The 27,992-nt window shown below is 39.0% G+C and overlaps 3 protein-coding genes across 5 annotated transcripts; 2 read left to right on the forward strand and 1 right to left on the reverse strand.

Moving 5' to 3' along the window:
• The first annotated feature begins 475 nt into the window (after positions 1 to 475).
• Positions 476 to 14,420, forward strand: LOC134868430 (calponin homology domain-containing protein DDB_G0272472-like). 2 transcript variants are annotated; one of them, XR_010166285.1, is made up of 6 exons: positions 476 to 933; positions 7,697 to 8,118; positions 8,643 to 10,665; positions 11,964 to 12,812; positions 13,176 to 13,333; positions 13,531 to 14,420. XR_010166285.1 is itself a non-coding variant. In XM_063889553.1 (6 exons), exons 1-6 carry the CDS (start codon positions 572 to 574, stop codon positions 13,735 to 13,737), a joined length of 3,978 nt encoding a protein of 1,325 aa, XP_063745623.1. In that variant the 5' UTR covers positions 479 to 571; the 3' UTR covers positions 13,738 to 14,420. The 2 variants fall into 2 exon arrangements, 1 of the variants encoding a protein (XP_063745623.1); XM_063889553.1 differs by having other exon boundaries at positions 479 to 933; positions 13,219 to 13,333.
• A 718-nt stretch (positions 14,421 to 15,138) lies between these two features.
• brf2 (BRF2 RNA polymerase III transcription initiation factor subunit) lies at positions 15,139 to 18,311 on the forward strand. The gene is made up of 4 exons (XM_063888874.1): positions 15,139 to 15,464; positions 15,687 to 15,746; positions 15,853 to 16,174; positions 17,318 to 18,311. Exons 1-4 carry the CDS (start codon positions 15,317 to 15,319, stop codon positions 18,147 to 18,149), a joined length of 1,362 nt encoding a protein of 453 aa, XP_063744944.1. The 5' UTR covers positions 15,139 to 15,316; the 3' UTR covers positions 18,150 to 18,311.
• A 1,020-nt stretch (positions 18,312 to 19,331) lies between these two features.
• LOC134868115 (prolactin-releasing peptide receptor-like) lies at positions 19,332 to 25,913 on the reverse strand. Of its 2 annotated transcripts, none has more exons than XM_063889006.1 (3): positions 25,766 to 25,913; positions 22,491 to 22,957; positions 19,332 to 21,129 (listed from the first exon to the last, which is right to left on the reverse strand). In XM_063889006.1, the coding sequence occupies exons 2-3, from the start codon at positions 22,928 to 22,930 to the stop codon at positions 20,496 to 20,498; spliced, it is 1,074 nt and encodes a 357-aa protein (XP_063745076.1). In that variant the 5' UTR covers positions 22,931 to 22,957; positions 25,766 to 25,913; the 3' UTR covers positions 19,332 to 20,495. The 2 variants fall into 2 exon arrangements, with proteins under 2 accessions (XP_063745076.1, XP_063745077.1); XM_063889007.1 differs by having other exon boundaries at positions 22,491 to 22,952; positions 25,766 to 25,882.
• Between the last annotated feature and the right edge of the window lie 2,079 nt (positions 25,914 to 27,992).

The raw sequence follows: 27,992 nt of genomic DNA on the forward strand, positions 1-27,992 counted from the left end.
CTTGTGAAACTGAATACAACCTATCAACTGTCACAGGCTTGTCAGGTATCCTGCCCTATCTCCACGTGTCAATTGGATCACACGTCTCATGTTTTTAGCTTACCTTCAAGAAATATTTTAAACTGAAGACAATGGAACTGACAGTAAATGTGTAAAGAATAATGTGCTTAAATATGTCTTTGATGACCAGAATAATCCATCCAATGACGTGCAGATTATACACTGTCAATTACCCGTATCAATCAGTCATTTGAATACAGTTGATGCACTCTGACAGCTGTCAACAAGCATCGTTGCCTGTCGGCCCAGTAAATCATTGTTGTGGAGTTAATGTGCCACGCATTGCGTCAAATTGGTTTCATGTAATCTGCTAATCTGGAGGAGTGTCTCGTCTCCACTAAGGATCCCTCTCGGTGTAACCACGCCCTATCAGCTGTTTCCTCAAAGTCACCGGAGCTCACAGGAAAAAGTTTTCCTCCAGTCGCTTCAGTGCAGTCTGACGGTGAACCCATGATACACTTCACCGCGTCTTGGAGTTCATTTCTCTGCAATATCGATCCAGCAACTCAGCATGTCTCTAGCGGATCTGCAGTGGTGTCCCACAAGCGTCCAGGTAACGGTACTCCAATCCAGAGGCCTCCGGATAAAGGGGAAAAACGGTACCAATGATGCGTACGCTATCATGCAAGTGGGCAAGGAGAAGTTCCAGACCTCGGTGGTGGAAAAGAGCGTGGCCCCGGTGTGGAAGGAGGAGGCGGCCTTCGACCTGCCGCCGCCGCAGCTGCAGCTGCAGGCGGGCAGAGGAGGCACGGAGCGGGGCACGCTGCATGTCCACATCTTGCACCGGGCCCTGGTGGGACCGGACAAACTCCTGGGACAGGCTGTCATCAACCTGTTGGAGCTCAGCGAGGACAAGACCCGCAACAAAACCGAGTGAGTGCACACTGCAGGAAGTTAGAGGGTCATTGTTTGAATAGGTATTGGAAATATAAATAAACTGATGGCTGGATCTGAAACCAACTATTTTATAGTTGTTATTTTGTGATTCTTCTCAGAGAATAGTACAATTTCCCTTCCCAAGATCTCAGACAGTCCAAAAATTTGAAATTTCATAAAACCATAAATAATCTCATTAAAGGAACTGGAAGCAACTGCAGAAACGTGTTCTGTTCTACGCCACACTACCCTACACTACACAATAACTGTAACAGACACCTGATCCATCCACATTTATACAAACATAGTACACAAGCACTTACACATCTGATCTGTTGTGTGGGTTTTGTTGTTGAGTGACAAAACTTCTGCCATAGTTTTTTTCAAGCATTCATTAAAAATCCATTCGAATACAACTTTTTCATAGGGTTTCCCAATCCACTACATGTAAATAAGTGGGTTCTGCATATGCAATTTGCATTTTTTTGGGCAGATGTTACTGAGGTAAATGAGGAAATCATGGGGGTTTAAATGAAGACTTTGATTTTAAGCTGCCCACATGGGGACACCTCCTGGTTGTTGGTTCTGTCAGTCATACAGAAGCTTTGTGTTCTTGCAGGACAAAAATCCATGATCCCTATTAAATCCTTTTAATAATTACAAACCTTTTTTTTTCAACCTAACATATTAATTATTCAGCAGCTGTGAAAACTGTAGATTAGGGTTCCCATATGAATATATTTGCCTTAATTTGTGAATGTATTAAGATGCTTTGGAAGAGAGTCCCCTCTGAGATATTTGTAGGTATTAAACACACACACACACACACACACACACACACACACACACACACATACACACATACATACATACATACATACATACATACATACATACATACATACATACATACATACATACATACATACATACACATAGCCACGCATCACTACACAGGCCCACTTTGGTGGCTTTGATTTATGAATTTTGCCTACTCGCTACGATGCAGCTTAAGGGGATTTGTTCCCTCGGCAGCAGCCTTCATGGATGCCAATCAGCATTACTTACTCAGACGAAAGACTTCAGTCAAAAGATTCACTCTTTCATTGACTGAATTTACAAGAAAAAGACCCAGACTCCACCCCACTTTGCCCAATGAAGCATGTTTTTGTAATTGCTAAGATAAAAACATCAAGCATTCAGATTTTCATAATGCTGCATTCACACCGAGCCAGGAAGGTGAAGCCGCACAGTGTTCACAGGCCTTGCTGGTGATATTGTAAGGTCTCACTAATGGTGCTCTCGAAAGCATTAACATATTTTCAAATATGCTCTTAAGTTTCTCAAAGAAATTTAAATTCATGGTATCATTGATAAAATTAGAAATGCTTTCAGCCATGTCTTTACTTCAGTAGGAGTGAGACATTTTTGTTGTGCTAAGCTGTTTCTGAGAATTTTAGTCTGTGCCGTGTGACCGGTATTATATAAAATCCTAAACACACACACAGTTTCCAGGGTTGTTTGTTGTTGAGGTCTGTCAGCTCTGTTTGATGTATTGGGTCATTGGATTAATTGTAATGAGGCAGTTGATGTTCATTACTGCTCATGTTTTGTACAGCATAAAACAATATTGATTTCCTGTACTGATTGTGACAAACGACCCTTTTTATGAACCTTTTATAAAAACAGAGCAAGCAGTCAAACCACTTCCGTCTGAGTGAAAAATCCATAGTCAAATCAGACCTGAGAGCATGAAGTGAGCTGTGATTTTAAAAATGCTTTTGGCCCCACAAGCCTTTTCATATCAATCTGCTTTCGGGCCTGGCCTGTGTCCAACTCTTTAGCATGCTAAGCTGAACCTCACCTGGCTGTACGCTGCATGCTTAATCGTGCCTGGTTTTGTAGTGTGTGCATCACATCTGCTCTATTTGGCAACGTGTCCGTCCAAAAATCATTGTATAAAAATGCATGTTTTTTTCTGTTGATGTTTCAGTAGCCCTCTGTGAGCTGTGCACCTTGACTCAGAGGGTTAAATCCAGCTTCAGCCTTGCATTCCTGACTGTTTTTATCTATGAAAAGCAAACAGTGATGGCAACAGACACATTCTAGAGAGGTCAGTTTTTCTGAGTAACACCTCTGTGTCTGTACTGCTGACCTCAGATGGACAAACATAAGCTGCCTGCACAACAGCTCCACTGTTTAAGGTACATGGTGGGTGCTGGATTAAATGAAAGCTGTTTTTTTCCACCAAGTTTCACTCATTTTGAATATGTGTTGCTTTCTAAAGAAGGCACTACAAACATCTCAAAAGACTTTGGAAATATTTAGACATCCCAGAAGGAAATGAACAAATGTACTGAAATAGCTAAGGGAGTAGTACTTTTTGTTTTCTAACTTAAAACACTATTAACTACAAAGGCATCATTGTTCCTACATCTTTAAAGCAGATAACAAACAGAATGAAATGTACTGTTTTGCCTCTAATACAAAAAGCTAATGTTAGGCCTGATAGCCAATGCGCTGTGAATCATGTCAACTGAAAAGAGTGACCCCATTTGTTCAGAAATGCAGTAAATTGAGACTAAAATTGAGATTTTAGAATAATTAGTGTAAAGAAATTTCAGTCAGACAACTCACGTGTCAGTGAGTGTTATTATGTGTTATCTATTAGAAGCAGTATAGTGGCAAGCGGCGTTATGTGCAAATGTATTATGTGTGCTTGAGTTAACTGCCTGAATTAGCTCGCAGGCTTCGCCCCATTAAGAAACATGTGGTGTGAACTTCTCAGATTGTCTACAGCATTTGGTCGTTTGAAGCCGCTTTACAGTTCATCTTTCCTTGCTTTCCTTTGGATGCGGGAGATGGATTTTGGGTGAAAATAAGGAATTTCTTTGTACAGTCCTTCATTTTGGTTCACTGACTTCCTGCGGGCTGATACAATAAGCCCTGAAAAGTTTTGGTCCTTGAACATTATCACTGCCGCGTTGTTTTACTCACTCGGCTCTCCTCCCACTCACACAGCTGTGCTCAATGATAAGGCCTGAGCCACGCATTGTCTTATCAGTTGCTCAGGCTTCACAAGGAAGGATGTGTGTGTGCAGAAAGGAGAATACATTTTACAAAATGTTTAGTCATGCGTTATCCTCTTGCGTTTGTGTCTGTACAGCAGAAAAGAACACTTTCTTCTCTTCACAGGGTTCACGGACAGATTTCTGAGTTTAAAGGCGTTATCATCTTCATCCTCCAGGCATTTTTAAGTGAAAGACACTTTCACAGTTTATTCCTCCCCCTGCACAACATTTACTACCCCAAGCCAGTTAACGCCCTTACACTTTTGCAACTTCCCTTCTGTTTAAACTGAACTAGCTACTTCTTCTCTTCATTATTTCCTAAAGGGATGTATTTGTGTTTGTGGCATGTGCCGGCTGCAGCAGTAGTTGTTCAAAGGTCAGGGTTGTAAACACACTTCACGTTATGGTATAGCACACTATAGGACTTCATATTGTTGCGTTAAAATACTTTAGTGTGTTACAGGCCATAGAAGTACATTGAAAGTAAAATACACAATTGATATACTTTGCTTAAACTATACTATACCACTTTGTGCTATACTATATCGTTTTTATGTATGCATAAATGATACTACATACTATGTGATACTTGTAGTCACCCTCTTCTTGTACAATACATTGATGCTATATTAGGCACAATGATAACATTTTATTTGTACTGAAATATATCAAAGTTGTTTGTCAAAATGCAATTCAGTATTATATTAAATATTGTGTTGCGGCAGATATTTCAACGCATACAACATGATCATTTTTGTTATAATTTTATATTTTCCCCAAAAGTTCATCCCTTTTCTAAGACACATTTTTGCATACTTATACAAATACTTTATGGTGTACTTTTATTTCGCACACAATTGTTTGTTTTTTAATTACCGGTTATCCAGAATCATCATTTGGGTCATTTGTGGGGTGAAATCTACTATAATCAATACTTTTTTTAATTAAGAATGGATTACATGACTTTTGTGAAAGTGGTTGTTCATACTTAAACACTTCAGAATAACCAGACTCCTCTCAGCTCTATGACACTTTATATAGAGTTGAGTTGGAAAGAGCTGGAGTTTATACATTTGGCTTGACATTTTAGATGTTATTGTTGGATGTTCTGAAGCATGATTTCCACCCACAATAAGTCTTTACTATTGCCTGTATGCTTCTTCTCAGTAAAAATATTTCAAATAGAAATTGTGGGTGTTAAAATTAAAAATGTATGATCTTGATATGGATAGAAGGAGAGTTTTACTTCAGGTGAAGCTAAAATGAGGGTGAAATATGAGCTTAGTTTAATTTATGTCAATTTTAAAAAGCTTCAGATCAGATACCAGGTTCAAGAAAATGCTTTGACACTCAACTTTTGAGCAAAAGTCCTTGAGGCTATAATCAATATTTTTTGTAGGTCACTGACTTTAATTGTGATCAATATTCCAATTAGAATGATAACCCAATTCTACAGAGCTCAGGGGTTTTAGCCACAGCAGTCAGCTGGTTTTTGTTTTCCAACACAAACATTACACATCAATCTTGTGATTTTTAATGCAGTTTTGAAGTCATCATTTATATGAATCTTCATTTTTCTGTAGCTCTATCAATAATAATATAGACTCTACAGACCAGCAAACTGCTGTGAAGCATCAGATATCAGTTTATAATGTTTGTTTTGAGGCCATATTGGCTGAATTGTTTAACTGTTCTTTGACAACTAGCCTATTCAAACGGATGTTTTGACGCCTCGGAGGGACTGGATGAAACATTCTTTTTCGTAACTTCATACCACATAAATATATCAACGTGCATGAGATAACAACAAACACTGTCTCGATTTGAATGAGGAAAACATGCAATATGTATCTAGCAATGTTTGTTAGAAGGAAGTACATCATCCAAACCATGGAGGATTTCTGGTGTTATATTTCTAATGTCAAGCTCTGTTACTCATCATCAGTAGGAGGCAGAAGTGCTGACAGCAGTCGCACCCATTTAACAACTTCCAGGAAAAGACATTTCCCTCCTTATGTTTGTGCGAGGAGGAGGAGGAGGAGGAGGAGGAGAGGAGATCTCATTCCGTATCAGCGAGAGGAAGACACAGAGAGGGGTGTTATGGGAAAATTAGAGGGGGTAAAGTTTATGCCAAAAATATGCACAAAGAAATACAACATTTAGACAAGCCCAGTGTTGTGTCATGCTTTTTCTGACTCAAAACCCATATTTCTTACCAAAATGCTAAAGTACCTTTTCTTTTTTTACATTGCAAGGAAGGACAGTTATGAAGCTTCACAAAAGAATGCTCTATACACACACACACACACACACACACACACACACACACACACACACACACACACACACAGAATTGCACCCACGGCCCCTTCCTCATTTCCTAATTTCCCCAGGAATCCAGATTTCAGTTGGAGTTGTTTGTTCAGCGGTGAGCTGACCTCAGATTTCTGCCTGATTGGCACTTTTTATGCTGACTGCTCTTTTCCGTTGTTCTTTTAAAGTATTCTGCTTTTTCTGAGAACCCTCTGGACCATGACACAGATGCAGAAGTTGACTCAACCAGGTCTCCGTGGATGTTTACTCAGTTTGTTTAGGTTTTTTACATGTTATTACAAAGCTTGAATTTTAGATTGCTAGTTTCAGGTTGTAATGAATGTTTATTTTGGGTTCCTTGAATGCTATTTTTACTATCAAGCTACATCAAAAGGTGTTGGGCATTACAAAGGATTTTTCCCGAGGAACCCTGACTAGTTTTAGCTTTTTGGATAATGGAAATTAAGCTTGTTGGATTAAAATTCCCTCCTTCAAAGAGCCAACTGGTCTACTGATTGTCTGCAGGGTTAGATCTCTGAAAACGTGCAGAAAATGCAGAAGGTCGATTTTATTACGCATATCTTCAAGGCTTGAGTGTAACAAGCTATCGGAGAGCCTGCTAAGTTATAAATCTACCCTTTTTTTTATATATACGAGTCTGATTCTAAAGTAATACTTATTATGATTTTCTTCTGTGCAACTTCAGCGGAAAAGGTTATCCAATGTTGGTGCAAAAAAAGTAAACACAATAAAAGCATTCATTCCCTCGCTCAGAACATTATTTATATTTTTTTCAAACTTTCCTTCTTGGTTAGTTTGCCATTTCTACTCAAAGACTTTGCAAAAACATTAGAGTCACTGCTGAGTCACTCTCCATTTGCTACTGGATTGATCATAGTTTCCACAAAGAAGCTGCAGAAATCAACATGAAGTGTATTACATTATGGTGAAAAACAGCCTGTGCGGAAAAAATACTCCAACAAAACATTTTTCCTCTATGGCATCTTGTTCCTTCAGTATGTGGAACATTACATTTTTAAAATATTCCATTTTGATTGAAAGACTTTTGGTTATATGTTTAGTTAAATGACCTACAGGTTTTACTATTAGTAGAAAATAAAACTGAAGCTAGCATAGATGAGTGAATATTGGGCTTGTGACTTGTTCCTACTGATTAAAGTAGCCTCAAAAACAGTTTTTCACATATAAGAACGTTTTTAACCTCCATCAAAAAGAAATCTAAAATAATATATAGAATTGTGATTTTTTCTTAATGATGTTTGCCCATTAAAAAAAATTGATTTGGGGATTATCTGTTAAAATACCTTTTATTATTTTTTTTGTATCTTTACTTATACATTTTGTTTCTTTTACAGATGGTTCAAGTTGCTAGACAAAACTGGCAAGGCCGACAAAGACAGAGGAGAGGTTCTTGTGGACATCCAGTTCATGAGAAACAACATGACGGCCAGCATGTTCGACCTCTCTGCTGCCGGCAAATCCAAATCTCGTCTCGGCAAGTTCAAGGACAAAGTTCGCGGCAAGAAAAAGGAATCCGACGCTACGTCTAACGTGGTGCCGTCCTTCAGTCAAGTCCTGACAGACAGCGAGGAGGAGGGGAGCGGTGAGGCTACTGCGGGCAAGGAGGATAAAAAGAAGAAACACAAGATGAAGTCTTTGTTTTCTACCAAGTCCAACCTGCAGAGGAACATGTCTCAGTCCATGTCCATTCTGCCCGCGAAGAACTCCTCGCTGAGCGGCAGCCAGTCGTCTGGACTGAACGTGGATTCGTCTGAAGGTGAGAAGCAACTGTTTATCTTTATTTACGCCATCACCTTTGTTTAATAATAGAACTGCCAATCTTATTACCTCCTTGAACTGCAGAGGGGGGGCATTTTGGCCACTTATCGCAACAGTGTCAGCACTCTCAGGGATGTCATTTTTTAAAAGTATTTAGTTTGTTCATTTTCATCATTTCATATAACATAAAAAGAAAAATGATCTAAACTCAAATAATGGGGGCAATTTAAAAATTGCTACCGCTTGTATCATAACGGATCAAAATGTTCAGATACATTTTACAATAAATTAATAAATGGTTCGCTTCTACAAACAATATAATGAATACGTATATGTAAACTAGTAATTTTAGATTAACTGATTAATATACAATATATTTTAGGAAAAGTCCTGAAATTAGAGATGTGTGGGTTTTATTTTAACAGAGTTACATGTATTTGAAAAAGCAAGGGGGTAAAATTAACCCTATTGGCGGTTCTAGTATTAATTTATTTTCTCTGTTAACTTCTCATCCCCTTCCAGGTAAAAAGAAGTTCAAGTTCATGATACACAAGCGCTCAGGCAGCTCGGACAGTAAAGACTCCTCCTCCAGTCATCAGAAACACGTTGCTGCTGAACAGAGTAATCTGTGCATCAATGGCAGCCATGTTTACTGTGAGGATCTTCCGCCCCGGACGTCTCGCATCGGATCAAACTTCAGCCTAACCAGCTCAGGACACGGGTCCATGGAGGATGTCCCAGAAAGCTCTCCACCATCTGTTGATTCACTGAGAGCCGTGAGGCAGTATTCACCATGGACAGAGGAGGAGGAGGAAGAAGAAAACCTAAAAGAGGATGTGGAGGAACAAAGAGGAGAAGAAGAAAGGATTATGATGGAGGAAGAAAGACGTAAGAAACAAGAGGAAGAGGACAGGGTTAGGAATCAGGAACAAGAGCTTGAGAGGTTGGCAGAGGAGAACAGACAAGAGGAAGAAAAAAGGAGGGAAGAAAAGGGAAGGGAAGAAGAGAGAGTTAGAAAGGTGGAAGAGGACAGGATTAGGAGGGAGCAGGAAGAAAGAGCTCATGAAGAGAGGAGACGACAAGAGGAAGAAGAGAGAGAAAGATTAGCAGGGGAAAAGAGGAGACAAGAGGAACGAGAAAGAATTGAAGAAGACAAAGTTAGAAAGGAGGAAGAGGAGAGGATTAAGATGGAGGAGAAAGAAAGAGCTCAGGAAGAGAGAAGACTACAAGAGGAAGAAGAGAGGGAAAGATTAGCGGAGGAAAGGAGGAGAAAAGAGGAACAAGAAAGGATCGAAGAAGAGAAAGTTAGAAAGGAGGAAGAGGAGAGGATTAAGATGGAGGAGGAAAGGGCTGAGGAAGAGACGAGACGAGAAGAAAAGGAGAGAGCGAGGAGACAAGAAGAGGAGTGTAAATTAGCAGAGGAAAAAAGGAGACTGGAGGAAGAAGAACAAAGACAGATTGAAGAGGAGGAACTTAGAAAGGAGGAAGAGAAAAGTATTAGGAGGAAGCAGGAGAGGGCTGAAGAAGAAAAGAGGAAACAAGTGGAAGAGGAGATGGTGAGAAAGCAAGAGGAGGAAAAGAAGAGACTTGAGGAACAGGAAAATATGCAAAGGGAGGAAGAGGGCAGGATTAGGATGGAGGAGGAAAGAGCTCAGGAGGAGAGGAGACGAAAAGAGGAAGAGGAGTTAGCAAGGAGAGAACAACAGTGTACATTAGCAGAGGAAAAGAGAAGACTAGAGGAAGAAAGAATCAAACAGGAGATGTTAAGAAAGGAGAAAGAGGAGAGGATAAGGAGGGAGAAGGAAAAGGCTGAAGAAGAGGGGAGACAGCGAGAGAAAGAAGAGATGCTGAGAAGAGAAGAAAAGGAGCATGAGGAACACAAAAGGAGGCAAAGGGAGGAAGAGGAAAGAATAAAGAAAGAAGAGAAGGAAAAGGAAGAATATGAGGAAAAATGTAGACGAGAGGAGGAAGAAATGAAAAAAATGAAACAGGAGGAGGAGGAAATGATAAGATTGGAGAAAGAGATGAGGAGGAAAGAAGAAGAGTACAAGCAGTTGACAGAAGAAAAGCGGCAACTGGAAGAACAAGAGAGGAAGAGGATTGAGGAAGAAGAAAAAAGGCAAAGGGATGAAGAGGAAAGGATTAACAAAGAGGAACAGAGAGCTAAGAAGGAAAAGGAAGAATATGAAAGACTGTTAGAGGAACAAATTAGACAAGAAACAAAACGGATTGAGGAAGAGGAGAAATTTAAACGAGAGGAAGAGGAGAGGATTAGGATGGAGGAGAACGCTCAGAAGGATAGAGAAGAAAAGCAGGCGAGGAAGCTGAAGGAAGAGAAGGCAACACAGGAAGAAAAACAAAAGAAGAAGGATGAAACTCAAAACAGACACAAAGCTGCCGGAAAGAAAGTGGCTGTGGAGATTCCTGTAGAAGTCTGTTCCAATCCGTTTGATACAAACTTTTCAACTAATCCCTTTGAAGAGGATCTAGTCTCACCGGCTGGACCAGACAGCAGCACAGACAAGATGTCAACCATCAAGGAGAGGTTAGATTTACACGCTGCATTTGAAAATGTTCTTAAACATCATCAATTGTTGAAACCTGAATTGAAATACACTTATGGGAAATGGTGGAGGTTGTGGTTGTTTCAGGGCAAATGGAGTTATGTTAGGTTTAGTATTTAGCGGTTTTCCCATTCCTGTAGTTTGTTATGTAGGTTTTTGTACATGTAAATGGTCTGCAAAGGCTGAAATTCCAAAATTCATGCCATATGAGTTTGTCTCCCACCCCTTGAAACGCCTCAACTGCACTTTGTTTACATGAGTAATAAAGTGACAGTACTGGAACACTTGTACTTCTGTTATCACTCCGACAAACTGTATGAGATAGGCTTATGGGTGGGACTTATTTAAGGGATCGACCAATCGCAACAGAGCTGGCCAGCTAACCATCAGAGCAGGCTGGGCTCTGGTTTCAGACAGAGGGTGAAGCGAGGTTCTGCAGCACAGGCAGTATGAGAGAAATTAATACCTTTATAACCATTAAAGCATGGAAACATGTAACAGTAGAGGCACAAAATATGAAAATGAGCATAATACAGTACATGCTCTACAAGATCTTTAGTCTACAAACTAATCCACAGTCACAGTAGAGGCACAAAATCTAATTGTGAAATTATGAAAGCCCCTTTTAACCTGCCTTAGTTATAGATAACAAAACAAGGAACAGAACAGGGAAGGGTGAATTTTGAATATTACCTGATGAAAATGATATGAAGTCATTTACATGTGCAGAGGTGTTATTGTAGTTTATCTTCTGTTTTTTATTCAGTCAGAACAGCAGCTCCTTTCAGCACTTCTCTTTTGAACGCAACCTAACACCCTCATGAACATTGCATAGCTTTGTGCTGTGCGTGTTAGCTTTGGTATGAGCTTGCAGATGCATACGCGTGTTAGGTAATTTATGTTTCAACATAAGAGATGACTCATTGCACAGTCTTGCCTCATTTCAGCAGCTGACATATGAAGCGGGAGTGTAAACTACTTGAATACAATGGATAATCACTGAGATAATTTTCCAGGGATTACAGGATGTGATTTTCTTGATATTTGAAAATTATTTATGCTTTAATAAATAACCACATCTTACTACATTGGTTTGCTTCTACTAAACACTGCTCATAAGAACAATGTGTTCTCCTTCATTTAGTTCTTTAATTTTTCGAAGCACACGTTTTTAATAGATTTAATAATGTTAAAATCCTTTTCACCATACTAGAAAAGGTGTTTTGTCACTCCAATGACACCCCAGTAATTGCTAAAGTTATACGTGTCTTGTTTTCAGGGTTCAATCTGCTGCACCATTGGTGGGAAGCAAGGCTATTTCTACAGATGAAAAGGATCCTATTAGTACTGAGCGGGAGAGGAGGCCTGCTCCTCAGCCTCCAGGAAGGAATCATGAAGAGAGACCCAGTCAGAAGGAGCAGAATGGATCTGCACAACAACTGGCACACATTTCCAAGAAGAGTTCAGACAAAGGCATCAAAACCGTCAGTGTTCTCCCTCAGCGCTCGGTGCAAATGATTGCTCCTCTTAGTAGGCCTTCCACAGACACAAACAACACCCGGAGCTTGACACAAAGTAGTGCCACCAAAGAAACATCAAATGAAGCCAAACACAGTAAACGCCCTGCACCGTTGAGACCTCCATCTGTGGAAGAAGAACCATCATCTAAACCCAAGACAACCCTGTCTTCTGATGGCAACAATTCCCATAAATGCATCTCTGTGGCAAAACAAGTCCCAATCGCTTATGGCTTAAATCCATTTGAGGACGATGAAGATGATATTGCAGCCAAAGATGAAGCAGTGCCCTCTGCTGAAACTGGTTCAGTACAAAAGCCTCCAGTAGCGTCACAAGCTGCTGATAAAGATGCTGCCTCTCAAACTAAAACCCAATCTTCAAAAGCCCGTGCTCCTCTACCCTCTGCAAAGAAAGCTGCCAAATTGAGCACTTTAATAAACCAAAAAACAGAAGGAGACCATGTTACAGCACCATGTGACCCCAAGTCAGAAGCCAAAAATGCTCTGCATATCCAGGAAGCTAACCTTCGAGAGTCTCAGCCTGCAACAGTGCAGAGTATTGGGGAGGCGGCAGGTGAGAAGAAAGACGGGCCTCTTGTACCTTTACGCAGGTGAGTGTTCAGCTCCTCAACAGAATATTTATAAAACGCAGCCATATCTTCATATATTATACATCACACACCACTTGCTCGGAATGTTGTGTCTTTCATAAGAAACAGATTCATCACTCTCCACATTTCTAACGCTGAGTTTTTCTATGATTCATACTTTAATTCATCATTCATATTCATCCATATTTGCTTGTTCCATTAGCTGGGTTGTGTCTGATAGAGTTACTGCGGCTCAATGAGATTTGAGCATTAATACAAACTATCTTATTCAGTTTATTTAGTGATTTGTAGATCCAAAATTGATGACGCTTTTCAACTGACTTCTACTTTCATCCATACTCAATTTCATTTCACTTTCATCAGCCAGTGCCTACATCTTTCTTTCTTTTTGATTGTGTCGTTGAAGGCTTCAACCTGTGAAACCCCTTAATGCTCTGGAACAGCAGTCGGTTTCAGTCGTTCAAGGGGAAAGAGATACCAAATCCTCAAGAATCAGATGTGAAGATCAGGAGCAAACCAAGGTATCTCTTTCTTTGTTGTAACCTAAAAGTATATGGTGGTTAAAGGTATTTTAATGAACAAAGGAACATCTCTGAATTACTGTATGTAAATGCTGGTTCATCAAACAGCATCCTTTGAATTTTCTTTCTGGGTTTTGTGTCTTCTGTATGATTTTTAATATACATGCATGATAACCCCATGTTTTGTCTTCACACAGGTCAATGCCCCTGGTCTGAAAGGGCCCTACTCTCAGCTTACTCAGGAGGAACTCATCTCCCTTGTGCTCAAACAGGAAAACCAGCTTTCAGAGAGAGACAAAAAGATATCAGAGCTTGAGCAGTACATCGACAACTTGCTTGTGCGCATCATAGAGGAGCAGCCAAGTATTCTCATGTCCTTGAACTCGGCGAAGAAAACTGCCTAGGATTTACATCTGACACTTTATTCCATCTGTACCCTTCTCTGTTCAGACCCAGTAATCTAGCATTACCAAAAAATAAAATGTGATGTTCTTGTGGATTAAATTATAAAAGGTAGCTGGAGAATCAAGGTTTGAAATTTGGACTTCATGTTCCCTATACTGGCAGATAAATCTCGAACATTAAAATATATTTTGTAAAGGACATCTTGCAGAAGCTATTGCGTTTTTATATAACTTTTCTCCAATAATAATGAGTACAAAGACATTTTACATTTTTCTAAATATTTAGTAATGTTTTTAAAACTTTGCTGCAGTATGTAAGACTAATGAATGAATATCTGTTATGAATGTTTTCATGTTGAGCATAAGATTCTTTGATAAATGTCTAATGTTGCTTATATGTCAAACTTAATTACTGTATTTCATTTGAAAAATAAATAAATAAAGTTTAAAAAACACCTTCCAGTTATCTCCGTTATGAATAAGAGCCTTATTTCACTGTCAGATCTATGCACCTGGTATGCAGATAATGTTTATTTTGTGTCAATGTCAAAGTTTACATGTTTCTACTAACTCTTAAATGCACTTTACCCTGCTTGTACTATTAACATAATGTACACTGAACTGCTGTACTGATATATGTTATCAACATATGCAGAATGAAATAAATAGTTCTGATAAACAAACTTTGTTTTTCCTAATTGATAAAGTGAACCTTTCTCTGTATCATAGTAGAGAGAAAATAAGGCAGATCATTAGCATAAATCTGCAAAAAACAAAAAAAAGCTATTAAAGCACAGGATTTATAAATAATTTCAAATTGCATGAACACATTGAAGGAGGTTACTTTTCCAAACAAAATACACTGCAGATGATCAAATTTGCTGAACATTGTGCGACTTTGTACTTCTATTCCACTACAATTCAGAGGTAAATTGTATACTTTTCTCCACTCCATTTATTGGTACTTTATTTATTAGTACTATTTACAGATTTGGTTTCTAATGTGAAATATAAACAACACTTAAATCAGACTTTAGTTACACCTGGATTCAATTCACAAGCTACCCTGTAGTATAGAAAGTAGATAAAACAAGCTGCATCTTTACCAGCTTCGCTAATAATTTTAATCAAAACATATAAAATAGACTCGGAAATGGGTCAATCTGTATAATGAGTAATTTTACTTTTGATACTTGAAGTATATTTGGATGCTAATACTGTTGTGCTTTTACTTGAGTAACACTTTAATTGCTGGACTTGAAACAGAGTATTTCAACACTGTGGAACTTTTTTTTACTCAAGTGCAAGATCTGAGTACTTGTCCCTCCTGTGCACAAAACCGACTTATGTCAAAAAGAGACAAGCTCCCTTGCCTTTACTTATTTGTATCAGGATCAGGCGGAACCATCGAACATCCAAGCGTGTGTATCAACCCGGACACATTTTACGCACCCGCCGTTTGTTGAACGGTTGATTAAAGCAGCTTCGTCCATGCGTATGTCAAGCCGACTGTTGTGCTTCAGGTGCACAGATTAATATAGAGGTGTTCGTCTTGACTGCACACGGAGGCATCAGAAGTATGTCTGCTGCTCTCACACGTTGCCCGGGCTGCGGCTCCTCCAACATAGTGGATGATAACCTGTACTGCCAGGTCCAGCGGGTGTGCGTGGACTGCGGCTCGGTGGTGTCGGAGGGAGTGCTGAGCAACGACTATACCGGAGATACAGGTATCAACTGCGGCCGCTAAAAAATATGAAACTATAAGGCCTAGTGAAATTATACAGTGAAAACCATATCTGAGACGCTGGAAAGGTCAATATCTGACATTTTTGCATATACATTTACTTTAACTATCAAAGAAGTGGGTGATTTACTTTTGTTGTTGTTTTGTGAATGTAGTGTGTTGATTTATTTACTTATTCAAACTTAATATACATTTTCCACTACAGAAATCAGCTACATGCGAACCACAGAGGTATCCAGAAAGCCGTGTTTGAACCTGATTAAAGGTGAGAATCATCTCTTGGAGCATTTGCTTGTTAGAGATATTGTTATAGCTCCTTACAGGTGCTCCTGCTGCTCTCAAATGCACATATCTTTGTAACACCTCTACAGGTCTGCAGCGTGTTAAGGCCATTTGTCGGATTCTCAGAGTTAACTGCGCGATTGAGCAACTTTCGCGGACCTATTACAACCAATCCTATCAGCATGAACATTTCATCAGAGTGAGCCTCCAGAAGAAAGAGGTTCTTGGTGGTTGCTGCGTGCTTGTGAGCTGCAGACTGCTCAATTGGCCCATAACCATGGGAACCATCGGCTGTCTGCTGGAGTCCGACCCGATCATGGTGGGAGTGGTTTACCAAGAGATGATCAAGATCCTCAACATCGAGGCTCCTGTCTTCAACATCTATGATGTGATGGAGGCCCACAGTCAGGAGTAAGTGAAGGACCGTGTGATCAGAATGGTTTGAGGGGGAGATTTTGATTCACAACAGGATAGTTAAATCGCCCTTATTTGTTTTACTCTGTACACCAGGATTAGAGAAAATGTGATTCCAGAGAGGCCCTGTATGAGATAACGGTAGATCCGATGGGTGGGGGTTGACAGGTGTTATTGTCTTGGGAATTGTCCTACCAGGTTATAGGTTGTTGATTTGCAAGGGCCTATAATCTACTTGGGTGAAGGTTACCATGCAATCTACAAATATAGAATGAACACATATTATTACAATATACAGTAGACTATAAATACTCAAAACTAAAACATTTGTTATTTTTCTGTTATATCAACAGAAACACTTGTTTATTCGTAAGGCTAAAAGATTGAACCAAGTAAAAGCATTTCTTTTATAGATTGAAAGCAGCACTGAAATGATGTCAAGCAAACTGGAGATAGGTCTGTTTAAAAGCATCTTCCCTCAAAACACTATTGATCACGTGTATTAAAAATAAAGTACAGGTTAAAGTCTTTTCACAACTCAAGGCTGTTTTTAAAGACCAGCAGCAAAGGTTAAGTGTTGGATGTGCTGAAATCTCTTCAGAAATACTTCATTTATCCCAAATCGGGAAATTGTTTTCTTTTTCTTTCTTTTTTTACTTACTTTATTTATATTATTTTTCAAATTTTGTGTGATTTGTTGAGCAGATATCGTGGACTAATATCTCCTCTGTAGTTGGTTTTACAAATGGTAGTTGTGGGAATGTAACTTGACTTGAACATTTTACTCAGAAGATTGTGTTCTCTCTTAATCCCTGTGTAGTGTGCAATAGCAACGGATAAGAAAAACTGCTGATTCTGACTCATCAGAGCTTCGGCAGTTGTTCTCTTTTGCTCCTTCCAACACACAAGTGTCATTTCATAGAAAATTGCCTGGTAGTTAAACTACTGTTAAAGCTTGTTGTAGAGTCTATATGACCGCCCAGCCTACAGTATTCATGTATTTATTTAGACTACGTTTTTTGGCTTTCATTTTCTAAGTAAAAGAGCTTTTAATCATACATGTTTTTAATTTCTTTAAATGATGCGTTTCTAAAATCATTCAAGGTTAGTTCTATAGTTAATGAGAACATTTTCTTTCAGGTACAAAATTAGCTCCCTTCACGTTCCTGAAGAACTGGCAGAAGACTCAAGGGACTTGACGAAACGTGCTGTGGCCCTGGCGGAGCTGGCAGCAGACACCTGGATCGTGACTGGCCGTCATCCCACCCCCATCATGATGGCGTCAATCTATCTGTCGTGGCAGTCCTTGAAACCCAACAAGCAACGCCTGAAATTCACTCTGGACAAGTTCTGTCAGGTTGCCAAAGTGAATAAACTGAAGCCTGCTATGAAGAGGATAGCTGAGTTGAAGGAGGTGCTCTGCAAGCTGGGTAGAGAGATTCCTTGGATCAGGGAAGCGGTGACGCCTGACAATGTTATGCGGCAGCTGGATGATATTTTAAAGCACAGGTTCGCCTTGCTGAGGAGGGCCCTGAGAACGCATGAGGAAGCTATGCTCGCAGAGTGTGAGGCCAGCAGTGAGGACTGTCAAACTGAGGAGTCTGCTTCTTCACAAGTCTCTGAGCATGCAAAGCCAAATTCAAATGAATCCCCTGCAGAAAAATGTGAACTGAATGCTGAGAGCGCCCAGAGACCCAGAGATGGAAATGATAATCCACACACAGTGCCAGAGGTGAACACTGACTCTCAGGAGAGCCAAGGTCCAGCACCTAACTGGGGGAAGAGAGTGCTGTTTGCTCCCCCGTGTGTGGTGCATGCAAAGAGGAGGAGAGCGGAGCAGCCCATGTGCAAAGATGTGACTGGTGATGAGGAAATCTCAGATAGTGAAATTGACTCGTATATCCGTACTCCCCGGGAAGCCCGGGAGTTTGCTCTGACACAGAAGGTGTTGTCTGAGAGTGAGAAAAAGTAACCCGCTCTGCTTAAAAATCAGATTGTGCTAATAAGGATTCAGGTAATTCAATTAAATGTTACTTTTGGTTCACGATAAGAGACGTTGCAACCTATTTAATATAGTTTATACCTCATTCTGTTTTTTGCTTTTGCTGCTGGTGCACTTTCGAATAAAGTTGTTAAAAAAGATGATTTTGGGCATTATTTTATTTCTAAAGGAAGTGTACATACATATATATTTTTTACATTGTTTGGTTTTGCAGACCATCCTCATCAAATTGCCTGATATGGAAGTATATGTCAACAATGTAGGATGCCTTTTTTTCTTTACATTGGCCTTTTTCACACACATTTTGGAATGTGACCGTAAGGAAAGCAACAGCAATTACTTATTGCTGAATCTATCCGGGGTCCTGTGCAGTGCTTGTTAGCTCAATAGCATCCTGGCATGGTTAACTGGGACACTTGAATAGGACAGAGCCATCATGTTCGTCATGTTATTACTGTAGTAAAGCGTACCATTTTAGCTATGACAAATCAAGATGTAAACTTGTAAAAAGCTCTATTATACCGAGCCTCTAATGAAGCCTTATTGTGTAGATTGAATATCTGAGTCATTTCATAACGCATAAAAACATCAAAGATATTAGTTCTCCATTACGAATTTGCACGAAATTACTGCATGACAGTGTGAATAATAACTGAATGATTGTGCTGTGAGATCCATCTTTTCAGAGTAAAAACCTCCTTTCAATTCCAGAGGTTGGGATGACATTGACAAATTCTAAGAAAAGTGCGACAATGAAATGCTCTACAATGTTAAAATGCAGCCCCTGTGCGTAAAAAGTACAGGAAATAATAAATGCAGCTGACATTCAGGAAATACTCACCTTGTGTATATTCTAATTTGATGAACAGGAACGGAGTGGGACTCTTTTCACAGGCTCAATAAAATTTGCAATATTCATCTGCAGGAAATGAACGTCATTGTTGGCAAGAACCTAGCCTGCTAAAACAATCAAGAAATTCTCACTTTGTCTCAATGTCCTAAACTGGTCTAGTGGATATGCATAAAACACTTCAGTCATCCCCGTTATTTAATTAGTAAATCCTGCCTGGAAACCACACTGAACAAGTCAGATATAATTAAATGTACTCGTGCGGTCACATTGATCGAAGAAGAGAGGTCATTGTACATCTGTCTCTTTATTCCACTGTATTGTTAGTACAGGATGACATGTCTTTTTAGCATGTCACACAAATCATTTACACAATTTACAGCATTATGTGGTATACAGTACATCCTGTTCAGTGTGCACTCAACACTTAAATAACTTCATAAAGCAAATGTTGATGGGAATTGAGCAAACATGAAGGCACATGTGTTTTACATCCGTAGCACTGTAGATGAGACTTGATTATTTGAGTGACGGTAGCACTTAAAAACGTATTTGTTGAGTTACCACTGTTGCAAAGATAAATCTGTCCCATGTGTCTGCAGGTAGAGACAGATATCGAAACAGAATACAGAAGACGAGGCATGACAGATGTCACATAAACTAAATAATGGAAGTGGAATGAAGATAGTGGAAATGGAAATCAGTCTTGCACATATTAGATACAATCTCAAGAAGCAATAGAAAGGAGGCAGGTAACATAGACTCAACCAACACAGATTTGATACAGCCATTTTACAATGCTTTCTGAAATAATTAGCTCAATTATAATGTCGTGGAGCATATTCATCAACCACAGGCTTAAAGAAAATTAAAGCCCAGGGGTGCAGGTTAATGAATGTAATGTATTACACAGGCACACCAGGATTAATTCTGTGCCCTGGTGGAAGAATCACATCTGCACAGAACATATCTAAACACAATCTTACCTGGCAGGTTCATTTTCTATTTATATCCAATAAAACTACACTTGAGTTCATCATGCATAACTCCCATCTAGCTTTTTCACATATTTATCACATCTCTAATGTGCAGCATATGTACAAAAAAGTGCAGGTTTCTCTAACAATTTTTAATGGTATTTATAGCTTTTCAGAGTAAGACCTTTTCTGTACTGTTCATTTAGCCAGGTTAATCCCGCCTGTTCTCCTAATATCTCAAACTATAATGGGGAGATAACCTTCAAAATGACTGAACCCCTTTATGTTTCCCAACAGATTGACCTTTTTTCAAGAGCCACCCCTGGCCAAAAGACCGTCTTTATACTCAACATGAATAATGTCTGAATTTAAAGCTTCCGTCGATTTTACCAGTTGCTTTAGTTTGACCTACCAAAGACTCCACTTGCACTCCAGATGAGCAACCTACTTACACTGATATAATAGCAAAGGATTCTCTTCAGCAGGTAATTACAAGACCACACTTGGTGCACAGTTATTCGCCGGCACTCCAATGCGACGATGGCATTTGAACATCTTTCGTAGCTCGGTGCGGAAGCGGTCGTGTAGCCATGCATAGAGGAAGGGGTTACAACAGGATGAGCTCATGGCACACAAGTGGCACAGCAGTTGGATGAGTAAAAAGTAACGCTTGTTAATGAGGTGGATGTCTATGTCTCGCAGCACATTGAAAACATGAATTGGGAGCCAACACACTGCGAAGGCCGTCACCAGGAGGGCAACCAGGCGGAAGATCTTTCTCTTTCGAGCCTGTTGAGCTCCTGTCTGGTTTTGTGTCCTGTGGCCTGGTGCAACACATTTCTTCAGTTTGACAGTGATACAGAGATAAGACACAAAGACAGCTGACAGCGGCAGGACGTACGTGACCAGCAGGGTGCTGTATGCATAAGCACGTCTTTCTTTCTCTTTGTCCAACCAGAATTCCTCACAGATGGTGAAGCCTTCCTCTTTAAACTCTACATGGTATGTGTGTGTGATGGCTGGAGTCACTAGCCCGCAAGACAGCAGCCAGATGCCAGTGAGGACCGAGGCACAGGTAGCCACAGAGGTACGCTTCTTCAGGGGATGAACTGTTGCGTAATATCTGCAGTAAAGAAAGAGCCGTCTTTAATAATAACAGCACAGAAACGCATGACTACTTATGATCCAATGGATTCATTAATTTAGGATTTATCATGACCTCCTGCAGCACAATTCTGATGAAAATTCAAATTTCAAAGAACTTATGAATAGCTAAAGTTAAACAAGTAGTCAAAGCAGAGTATTACATCTATGTTTAGTAAATAAAAACAAACCTGTATGATATTCTTAATAAAAAGCCGTATTATTACATCTTTCATTGGGGGATATGCAGTACATTGTGCGTACCATAAAGGCAACCAAAGCAATTAAAAACAGAGCTTTAAATGTCACCTTACTTACCTTAAAATATATCATAAAATCATTTTTATTTGAACACTTTTAGGTTTGAGATGAGGTGTACGTATAAGAAAGCAGTGGGGCAGTAAGAAGCTAAGACAGGTTTGCAACTGTTGCTTTAAAAGCCTCCATTTATGATGCTCGCTTCATCCCTGAAGGATGAGAACTCTACAATTTACATGCAAAACTGCAGAAACCTTTACTTATGCTGATGAGTTGTCAGTACAGTGATCATAGAGATCTGTTTCTGCACATACCTGATTTTTTCTCCTTTGCGCAAAATATACAGCAGGATAATTGGATTTTTTCCATTCATCATACACACAGTTATTTTGCATTTGGTATCTGTTTATGATTTCAGAAATGGATTAAAACAGCCCGTTAGACACATTATGAAACATAAATGAGAGTTTGATTACAGTAGCCTATGGGGCTGTGTATTTTTGAATGATTAATGTATGATTAGAATGTTAATCAAAGATTCTAATACATGCATCCGATACATGAGCTAACAAAAACCTAATCATTTATTCATATTGAGTCATAAGGGGATTTTGTTGCGTCGAACAATAAAGCATGCACTGAATCATGATGAGTCATTATAGCAATTAATACATTACGTAGTGACACATATAGTTATTCTTCAATCTATCTCCATATCTCCATCATTTCTAAGTTACTATAAATTTAAAAATAATTTTCAATTATTACATTTCCTGGAACTGTTTAATTTATTGCATTAATCTTCACTTTAATCACACGGTACTTAAATGGGGGGAAAAAGATATGGAGAGGGGATCTCATTATTTTTGTGTTATTATTTGTTATCCTTTATCTAATCAGGATGGTCACTTAAGGGTTACCACTGTCATTCAAGAAATTCTCGGCCACTATGGCAGTGCAATACCAGAAATCCTATAAACCAGCAGAGAAACTCGTTTTTAAAGCTAATTGAAAGGTAAATATTCCAAATGTTCCTTGTTATTTGGGTTGCACCTGTCCTTCAGCACAGAGAAATCCGCTCACCTGTCCACAGCAATAGCAGTGAGCGTGAAGACTGAAACATAGACTGTGACCGGCTGGATGAGGAACACCAGGTAGCACATCGGGCCGCCAAACACCCAACCGTGGGGGTTAAAGGCGTAGGCGAGAGTGAAAGGGACGCAGGTCACACACATGAGCATGTCAGAGAAGGCCAGGTTCCCGATGAAAAAGTTGGTGACATTGTGCATCTTGCGGGTTCGGCAGATGACATACAGGAGCAGATAATTCCCGAAGACGCCCACCACCACGACAAGCACATAGCAGGGAATAATGAGAGACTTGAACGACTGCAGCAGAGCCACATCTGCAAACTGGGAACTGAGGTTGGTGGAGCTTTTCTGAACCGCAACCTCGTAAACGTGTCCACCTGTCTGTTCAGCGGACTCAGGCGGCTGAGTGATGGCACTGTGATTTCCCTCCATTTCAGCAAAACTCTGCCGGTACCTGATCTGTCCAAAACACATTAGAACATGTTTGCAGCTGTTAGGACAAAAGAGAACTTCTCCAAATGTCAAACTAGTATTAAAGGTCACGATTATACTGTATTACAACAATATATGATGGACAGAATATGCATTATGGCATGTTGTAAACCCCTTTTCAAAGTGCTGATTCTGTGTCTGTAGCTTTAAATGCAAATGAGCTGCTACTGCTGGACACGCCCCTTAGAGGAAGTTTTTCTGGCTCTCTCGTTTCCCAATGTTCACCAGCAGAAACTCAGCGAGGCAATGGTTAATTCATGATCCTAAATCCGACCCTGAGCAACAGCAACAGCCAGAGGCCAAAGTTATAACTTTGTGCATGCAGCTCGACGTTTCCGTGCCAGGGAAGGTGATTCAGGTAAGACTGGCGGGGCTTACCGTGGTCGGTTTGTTGCTAATGCCATACAACCCACAAATGACACCAAAGATTCATTCTATGTCAAGTGTGAACCTGAAACCTTGCTTACTCATGTGTTGAGTGACTTTAACATACTTGGATCAGAAAGCAAAGAAAGACAACCTTTTTCGATGAAACTTTCCGAGTCTCTTACCACACAGGGGAGACACATTTATGTATTCAATACATTAAAAGGTGTTCTTTTTGTTGCGTAATGGGGGACATTTAAATGCTAGGATGCATGCAAATGGAAATGTACCTGTAAACAACTTCATGACATTTCAAAAATGCATTATTAAATAAGCATGCTTTTACCACCAACAGTGCTTTCTCGCAGTAAGACATGACGCATGCATATAATTACAGGCAAAGGAATAACTACAATGAGCAACACAACAGTTCGCATCCTACGATTGTGTAATTGTGTAAATGGAAAATGTCAAGTCACTAGTGTCTGCGTTTAGAGATGTCTGTTTACAACGATGTTACATGACTGGCTTTCTTGATTTTGAAACATTTTATACAGTTATAATAGAAGGTGTGTGGAGAATTAAGTACATGGATAATTGCATTAAACTAGTGCAACATCAGAAAATGCTTTACTTCGATCGATTCTACTTTATCCCTACATAGGAGAAGAGTGGCGACTTCACTTGGTCAAAACTTCAATTTTAATATTTTAAGGTAAGTTTGTTACATCATATTCCCTTTGGCAGGAGATATTTAAACGTTAATTCTCTGATGCAAAATGACCTCAAAGCTTGAAGCCAGTGTGCTGATGCAATGTTTGGAATTTGACTGAAAAGTCTTTTTTAAGCAACAACAGAAAAAAAGCTTCTTAAACTTTATCTTGGCTGTGAATGAGAACACTCTCCTATGTATTTCAGATTTCAATTGTAAGATAAAGAATAAATAATACATTTATGCAGAAAAGTATATACTAAACAAAACTAAAATGCTGCTTCAAAACAATGTGAAATACGTTTTAAGATACTATGTTTACTGTCTTTAACTACGTGATAACTCATTTAGCACAGTGATGCCTTTATATTTTATCACATGCAATGCTTCCTGGGGAGTCAGATTACATCAATAGAATAACAGAAAACTAATAAACTACTCTACAAATTCTTATATGAAGAATCTCATTCAACTTTGGTTTTTCTGTGGTTTGATCTCCAGCCCCGTGGTTGTACTTTGGCAAGATGTTTAACCCCAAATTGCTCCCGATGGTGTGTGAGCAGGTGTCAACTTCTCTGCATGAATAAATATGCCATGTATACATGTGTGTGAATTAATAATTGCTATCTTGAATTTTAAAAAGTGAAAAAGCACTTTATAAATGCAGTCCGTTCATTTTTTAAATATCCAGGAGCTGTTCAGTGGTTTGGCCCACTTTCATTTGTTATTGTTTTTTTCCTTCAATTCCATATGTCTCTCACTTGTGTGTGTGTGTGTGTGTGTGTGTGTGTGTGTGTGTGTGTGTGTGTGTGTGTGTGTGTGTGTGTGTGTGTGTGTGTGTGTGTGTGTGTGTGTGTGTGTGTGTGTGTGTGTGTTTGTGTGTTCGCGCATGTATGTATTATACATAGTTATTAAGATGATGCTGTGTTTACCGTTCTCTTCTTATAGACTAACAAATGTTATTAATCCGAGAAACAATTATTTAAAAAAAAAAAACGGATCAAATTGGATTTAAAAGTAATCATATCTGAAGAAATTGAATGCTTTCAGCTTTATGAACCATATCAGTATTTTCATTTAAAATGGTTTAGAAACTGAAGTATGGACCAAGTGCAGATTGCAAGTTATTTTCCTTGCCTTTAAGCAGGGTAACGAAAGGGGCCTAACTCAGTCTCAACTGCGATATATATTCCTGGTTGTTGTTCTCCAATCAAATCACAGCATGTGATTAACTTGGATGTTACAGTACAGCAATAACATACTTCCCTTTGGAGTAGGTGCTTACAGAGTCTATTCCCTCATTATTTAAAGCTTTCTCCCTTATATTTATTTCACAAGTGATTTGCATAGTCCAGATTAATTATACAAGCCTATATATGGGGGAATTTTGAAGTAGTTATGCATTACCCAGAGTGTTCAAATACTTCATTCCTTTACATAATGAACCGCTGACTATTTGCCAGAATAACATGCAAATAGGGAACAATGATGTTCATAAGCAGTCTGGAAGCTGTTTGTTGTTGTAAATGTCAAGAAAAGATTCACTATTTTTATTACTCTACCAGTAAGATTTCTATTGACTTATTTTCTTCTGTCTTGAAGAAAGGACTCATGCACAGGTTTAGAACTAAACAATGCAAAATAACATAAACATCTCATATAAATAAATGACAAGTGATAATTACACAATAACTCACCAGTGTTGGTGTTTCTCAGATGAGTTGAGTGTGTTTGAGTACGAAAACAGCGGACCTTCCTCGCGCGCTACTGCACAGTGAGTGAGCTGAAGCTGCTGCTGTATTACAGAGTGAGTGAGAAAGGGGGAGGGGGGGAGAGAGATGTCTATGAAAATGACAGTTAGCCAATGATATTGCAGAGGGATCCGAAAAAGATAAATGTCTAGGTTGGACTTGATGAAGACGTTTGATCCATAATTGATAAGCTGGTTGTCAGGATGAGTAAAAATGTTCAAATGTGCAGACACTGTTTGTTGCATGCACAGATTTTTCAGAACTTGTGCCTTGAAAATGAATTATGGATGGAGCTAATTATGGTTGCGCTTTTAAACAAGTTTTGTCACAAGCTTTTTCACAAGTATGTCACCAGCTTTGTCGTTGATCGTCAAATATATGAATCTAAATAGTTATTGTGAGCTTGACAATTTGGCTCAGTAAAAGAAGATAAATTAGTCACAAGCAGTTTCAACTTCAAAATCTAAATGTTCCTTCCTCATAAAAATTTGACCAAATTATCCGTATCAAAACCTTTTTCATAACAAAATCTATGTAAAGCACTTGCTGAAAAATAGCTTTTAAAGAAAAATCTCCATTGACAGCTTCATGCTCTCCAAAAACTAGGCAACTGAGTGCTTTTAATATAACTATTGTACACAATCCTTCCTTTGACAAAAAATATTAAAGTAATTCTCAGTTACATTTCCTCCTATTCCAAATGGCGGAGTAAGGCATTTCATTTATTTAGTTAGCACTGGCTTGAAATTTGCACCAAGAACATGAGAAGGTAGCCACGGCTGCTTCAGAGGCATGACATGCATAATATAACATACAGTATAATAGCTTCATTACAATTTAAGTTATTATACGTTAAGATATGGAAAATGATAAAGATTTCATGTAAATTATTTGCTACATCTTAACGTATAATAGTTTATATTGTTTTAATTTAGCGCGTTTTTCTTACTTTTATCTTCTTTAACTGTGTTTATGTATGCAGCATGTACACCAAGACAAATTCCTCGTATGTGTTCACCTACTTGGCAATAAACCTGTTTCTGATTCTGATTCAGAAAACAAAAAAGATGAAAACTCACTCAAGCACATACAGGCTGAAATCAATGACAAGACTTTAACTAATTCCTGTTCCTATGATGAGGAACCCCACATTTCATACACATCACATTTTATGTTTAAATTATATATGCAATAAGTTATATTGACGGTTCTGCCACCTTACATTGCCAAGCCTGTCGATCAGTGAAACACTAGAAAGAGAGTGGGGGAAAGAGGATCAATTTTAGCAGCCTGCAGGAATTCATAAGCAGTCTCGAAATGATCAGAGGTTTAGAGGAGGGCATTGTGGAAAGAAACCCGCTTATCTGCCTGGGTAAGGCTTTCATCTAGAAAAGAGCGCCTGTGGCTTCAGATCAGAAAATACACAAAATAGATTTGGGAGTATTTCCTTTAAAAAAAAATACTACCAACCACCAATTAAAATATGCTAAAACATGTTGATGTGTTGATGCAAATGTGTCAAATGGAGTCATGGATATTGGCCACCTGCTGCCAGAGTCTATTGTCAATACTCCAGGTCATTTTGAAATCCAGATTTAATTCAAGTGTGTCTCAAAGTGTTTTCACAAATGAGAAACGCTGATAAGATAAAACACTGGTGTTATCTTAATTTCGAACGTGTCATCAGTACAATATCAGAACACTTCTAAGGTGTGTGGGAATTAGATGCGGAGGGAAAGTACAGAAATGATTCGATGAGCCGCAGCAGCATGTGGCAGGGGTTATTACCCTGAGAGTATTTCACCGTAGCCCTCATATGCATGTCTATAAACAGCACAGAACTTTATTAGTGTGTCGTTGAAATAAAAGCCGGGTTTTAATGATTTGTTGGCAATAGATCTTCAAACTCCATCGGTTTTAAGGGAACAAAAATCTGGAATAGCTTTTTCTTATACCAATCTATGGATTGTTAAAAGTAATGCCAGTCAAATTAATTTCACAATGGTTTTGAAAGCTCCTTTTCATATATTTTTACATGGGTGTAAACATGGTGTTGTTTTATTATTATTATTTATTGATGTTTTTAGTAATATACAGTGGGGCAAAAAAGTATTTAGTCAGCCACCAATTGTGCAAGTTCTCCCATTTAAAAAGATGAGAGAGGCCTGTAATT

Source organism: Eleginops maclovinus, chromosome 8 (genome assembly GCF_036324505.1).
Source record: "Eleginops maclovinus isolate JMC-PN-2008 ecotype Puerto Natales chromosome 8, JC_Emac_rtc_rv5, whole genome shotgun sequence".
Lineage (NCBI taxonomy): Eukaryota > Metazoa > Chordata > Actinopteri > Perciformes > Eleginopidae > Eleginops > Eleginops maclovinus.

What these genes read in the sequence shown, in the direction of transcription:
- LOC134868115 (XM_063889006.1), bottom strand. Translation starts at nt 22,930, where the DNA reads ATGGAGGGAAATCACAGTGCCATCACTCAGCCGCCTGAGTCCGCTGAA. An exon ending in ACTGCTATTGCTGTGGACAG is followed by an intron (nt 21,130 to 22,490) that starts GTGAGCGGATTT and finishes TCTTTACTGCAG; the next exon opens with ATATTACGCAACAGTTCATC.
- brf2 (XM_063888874.1), top strand. Translation starts at nt 15,317, where the DNA reads ATGTCTGCTGCTCTCACACGTTGCCCGGGCTGCGGCTCCTCCAACATA. An exon ending in CGACTATACCGGAGATACAG is followed by an intron (nt 15,465 to 15,686) that starts GTATCAACTGCG and finishes TTTCCACTACAG; the next exon opens with AAATCAGCTACATGCGAACC. An exon ending in GTGTTTGAACCTGATTAAAG is followed by an intron (nt 15,747 to 15,852) that starts GTGAGAATCATC and finishes ACACCTCTACAG; the next exon opens with GTCTGCAGCGTGTTAAGGCC.
- LOC134868430 (XM_063889553.1), top strand. Translation starts at nt 572, where the DNA reads ATGTCTCTAGCGGATCTGCAGTGGTGTCCCACAAGCGTCCAGGTAACG. An exon ending in GAACGTGGATTCGTCTGAAG is followed by an intron (nt 8,119 to 8,642) that starts GTGAGAAGCAAC and finishes ATCCCCTTCCAG; the next exon opens with GTAAAAAGAAGTTCAAGTTC. An exon ending in CCTCTTGTACCTTTACGCAG is followed by an intron (nt 12,813 to 13,218) that starts GTGAGTGTTCAG and finishes GTGTCGTTGAAG; the next exon opens with GCTTCAACCTGTGAAACCCC.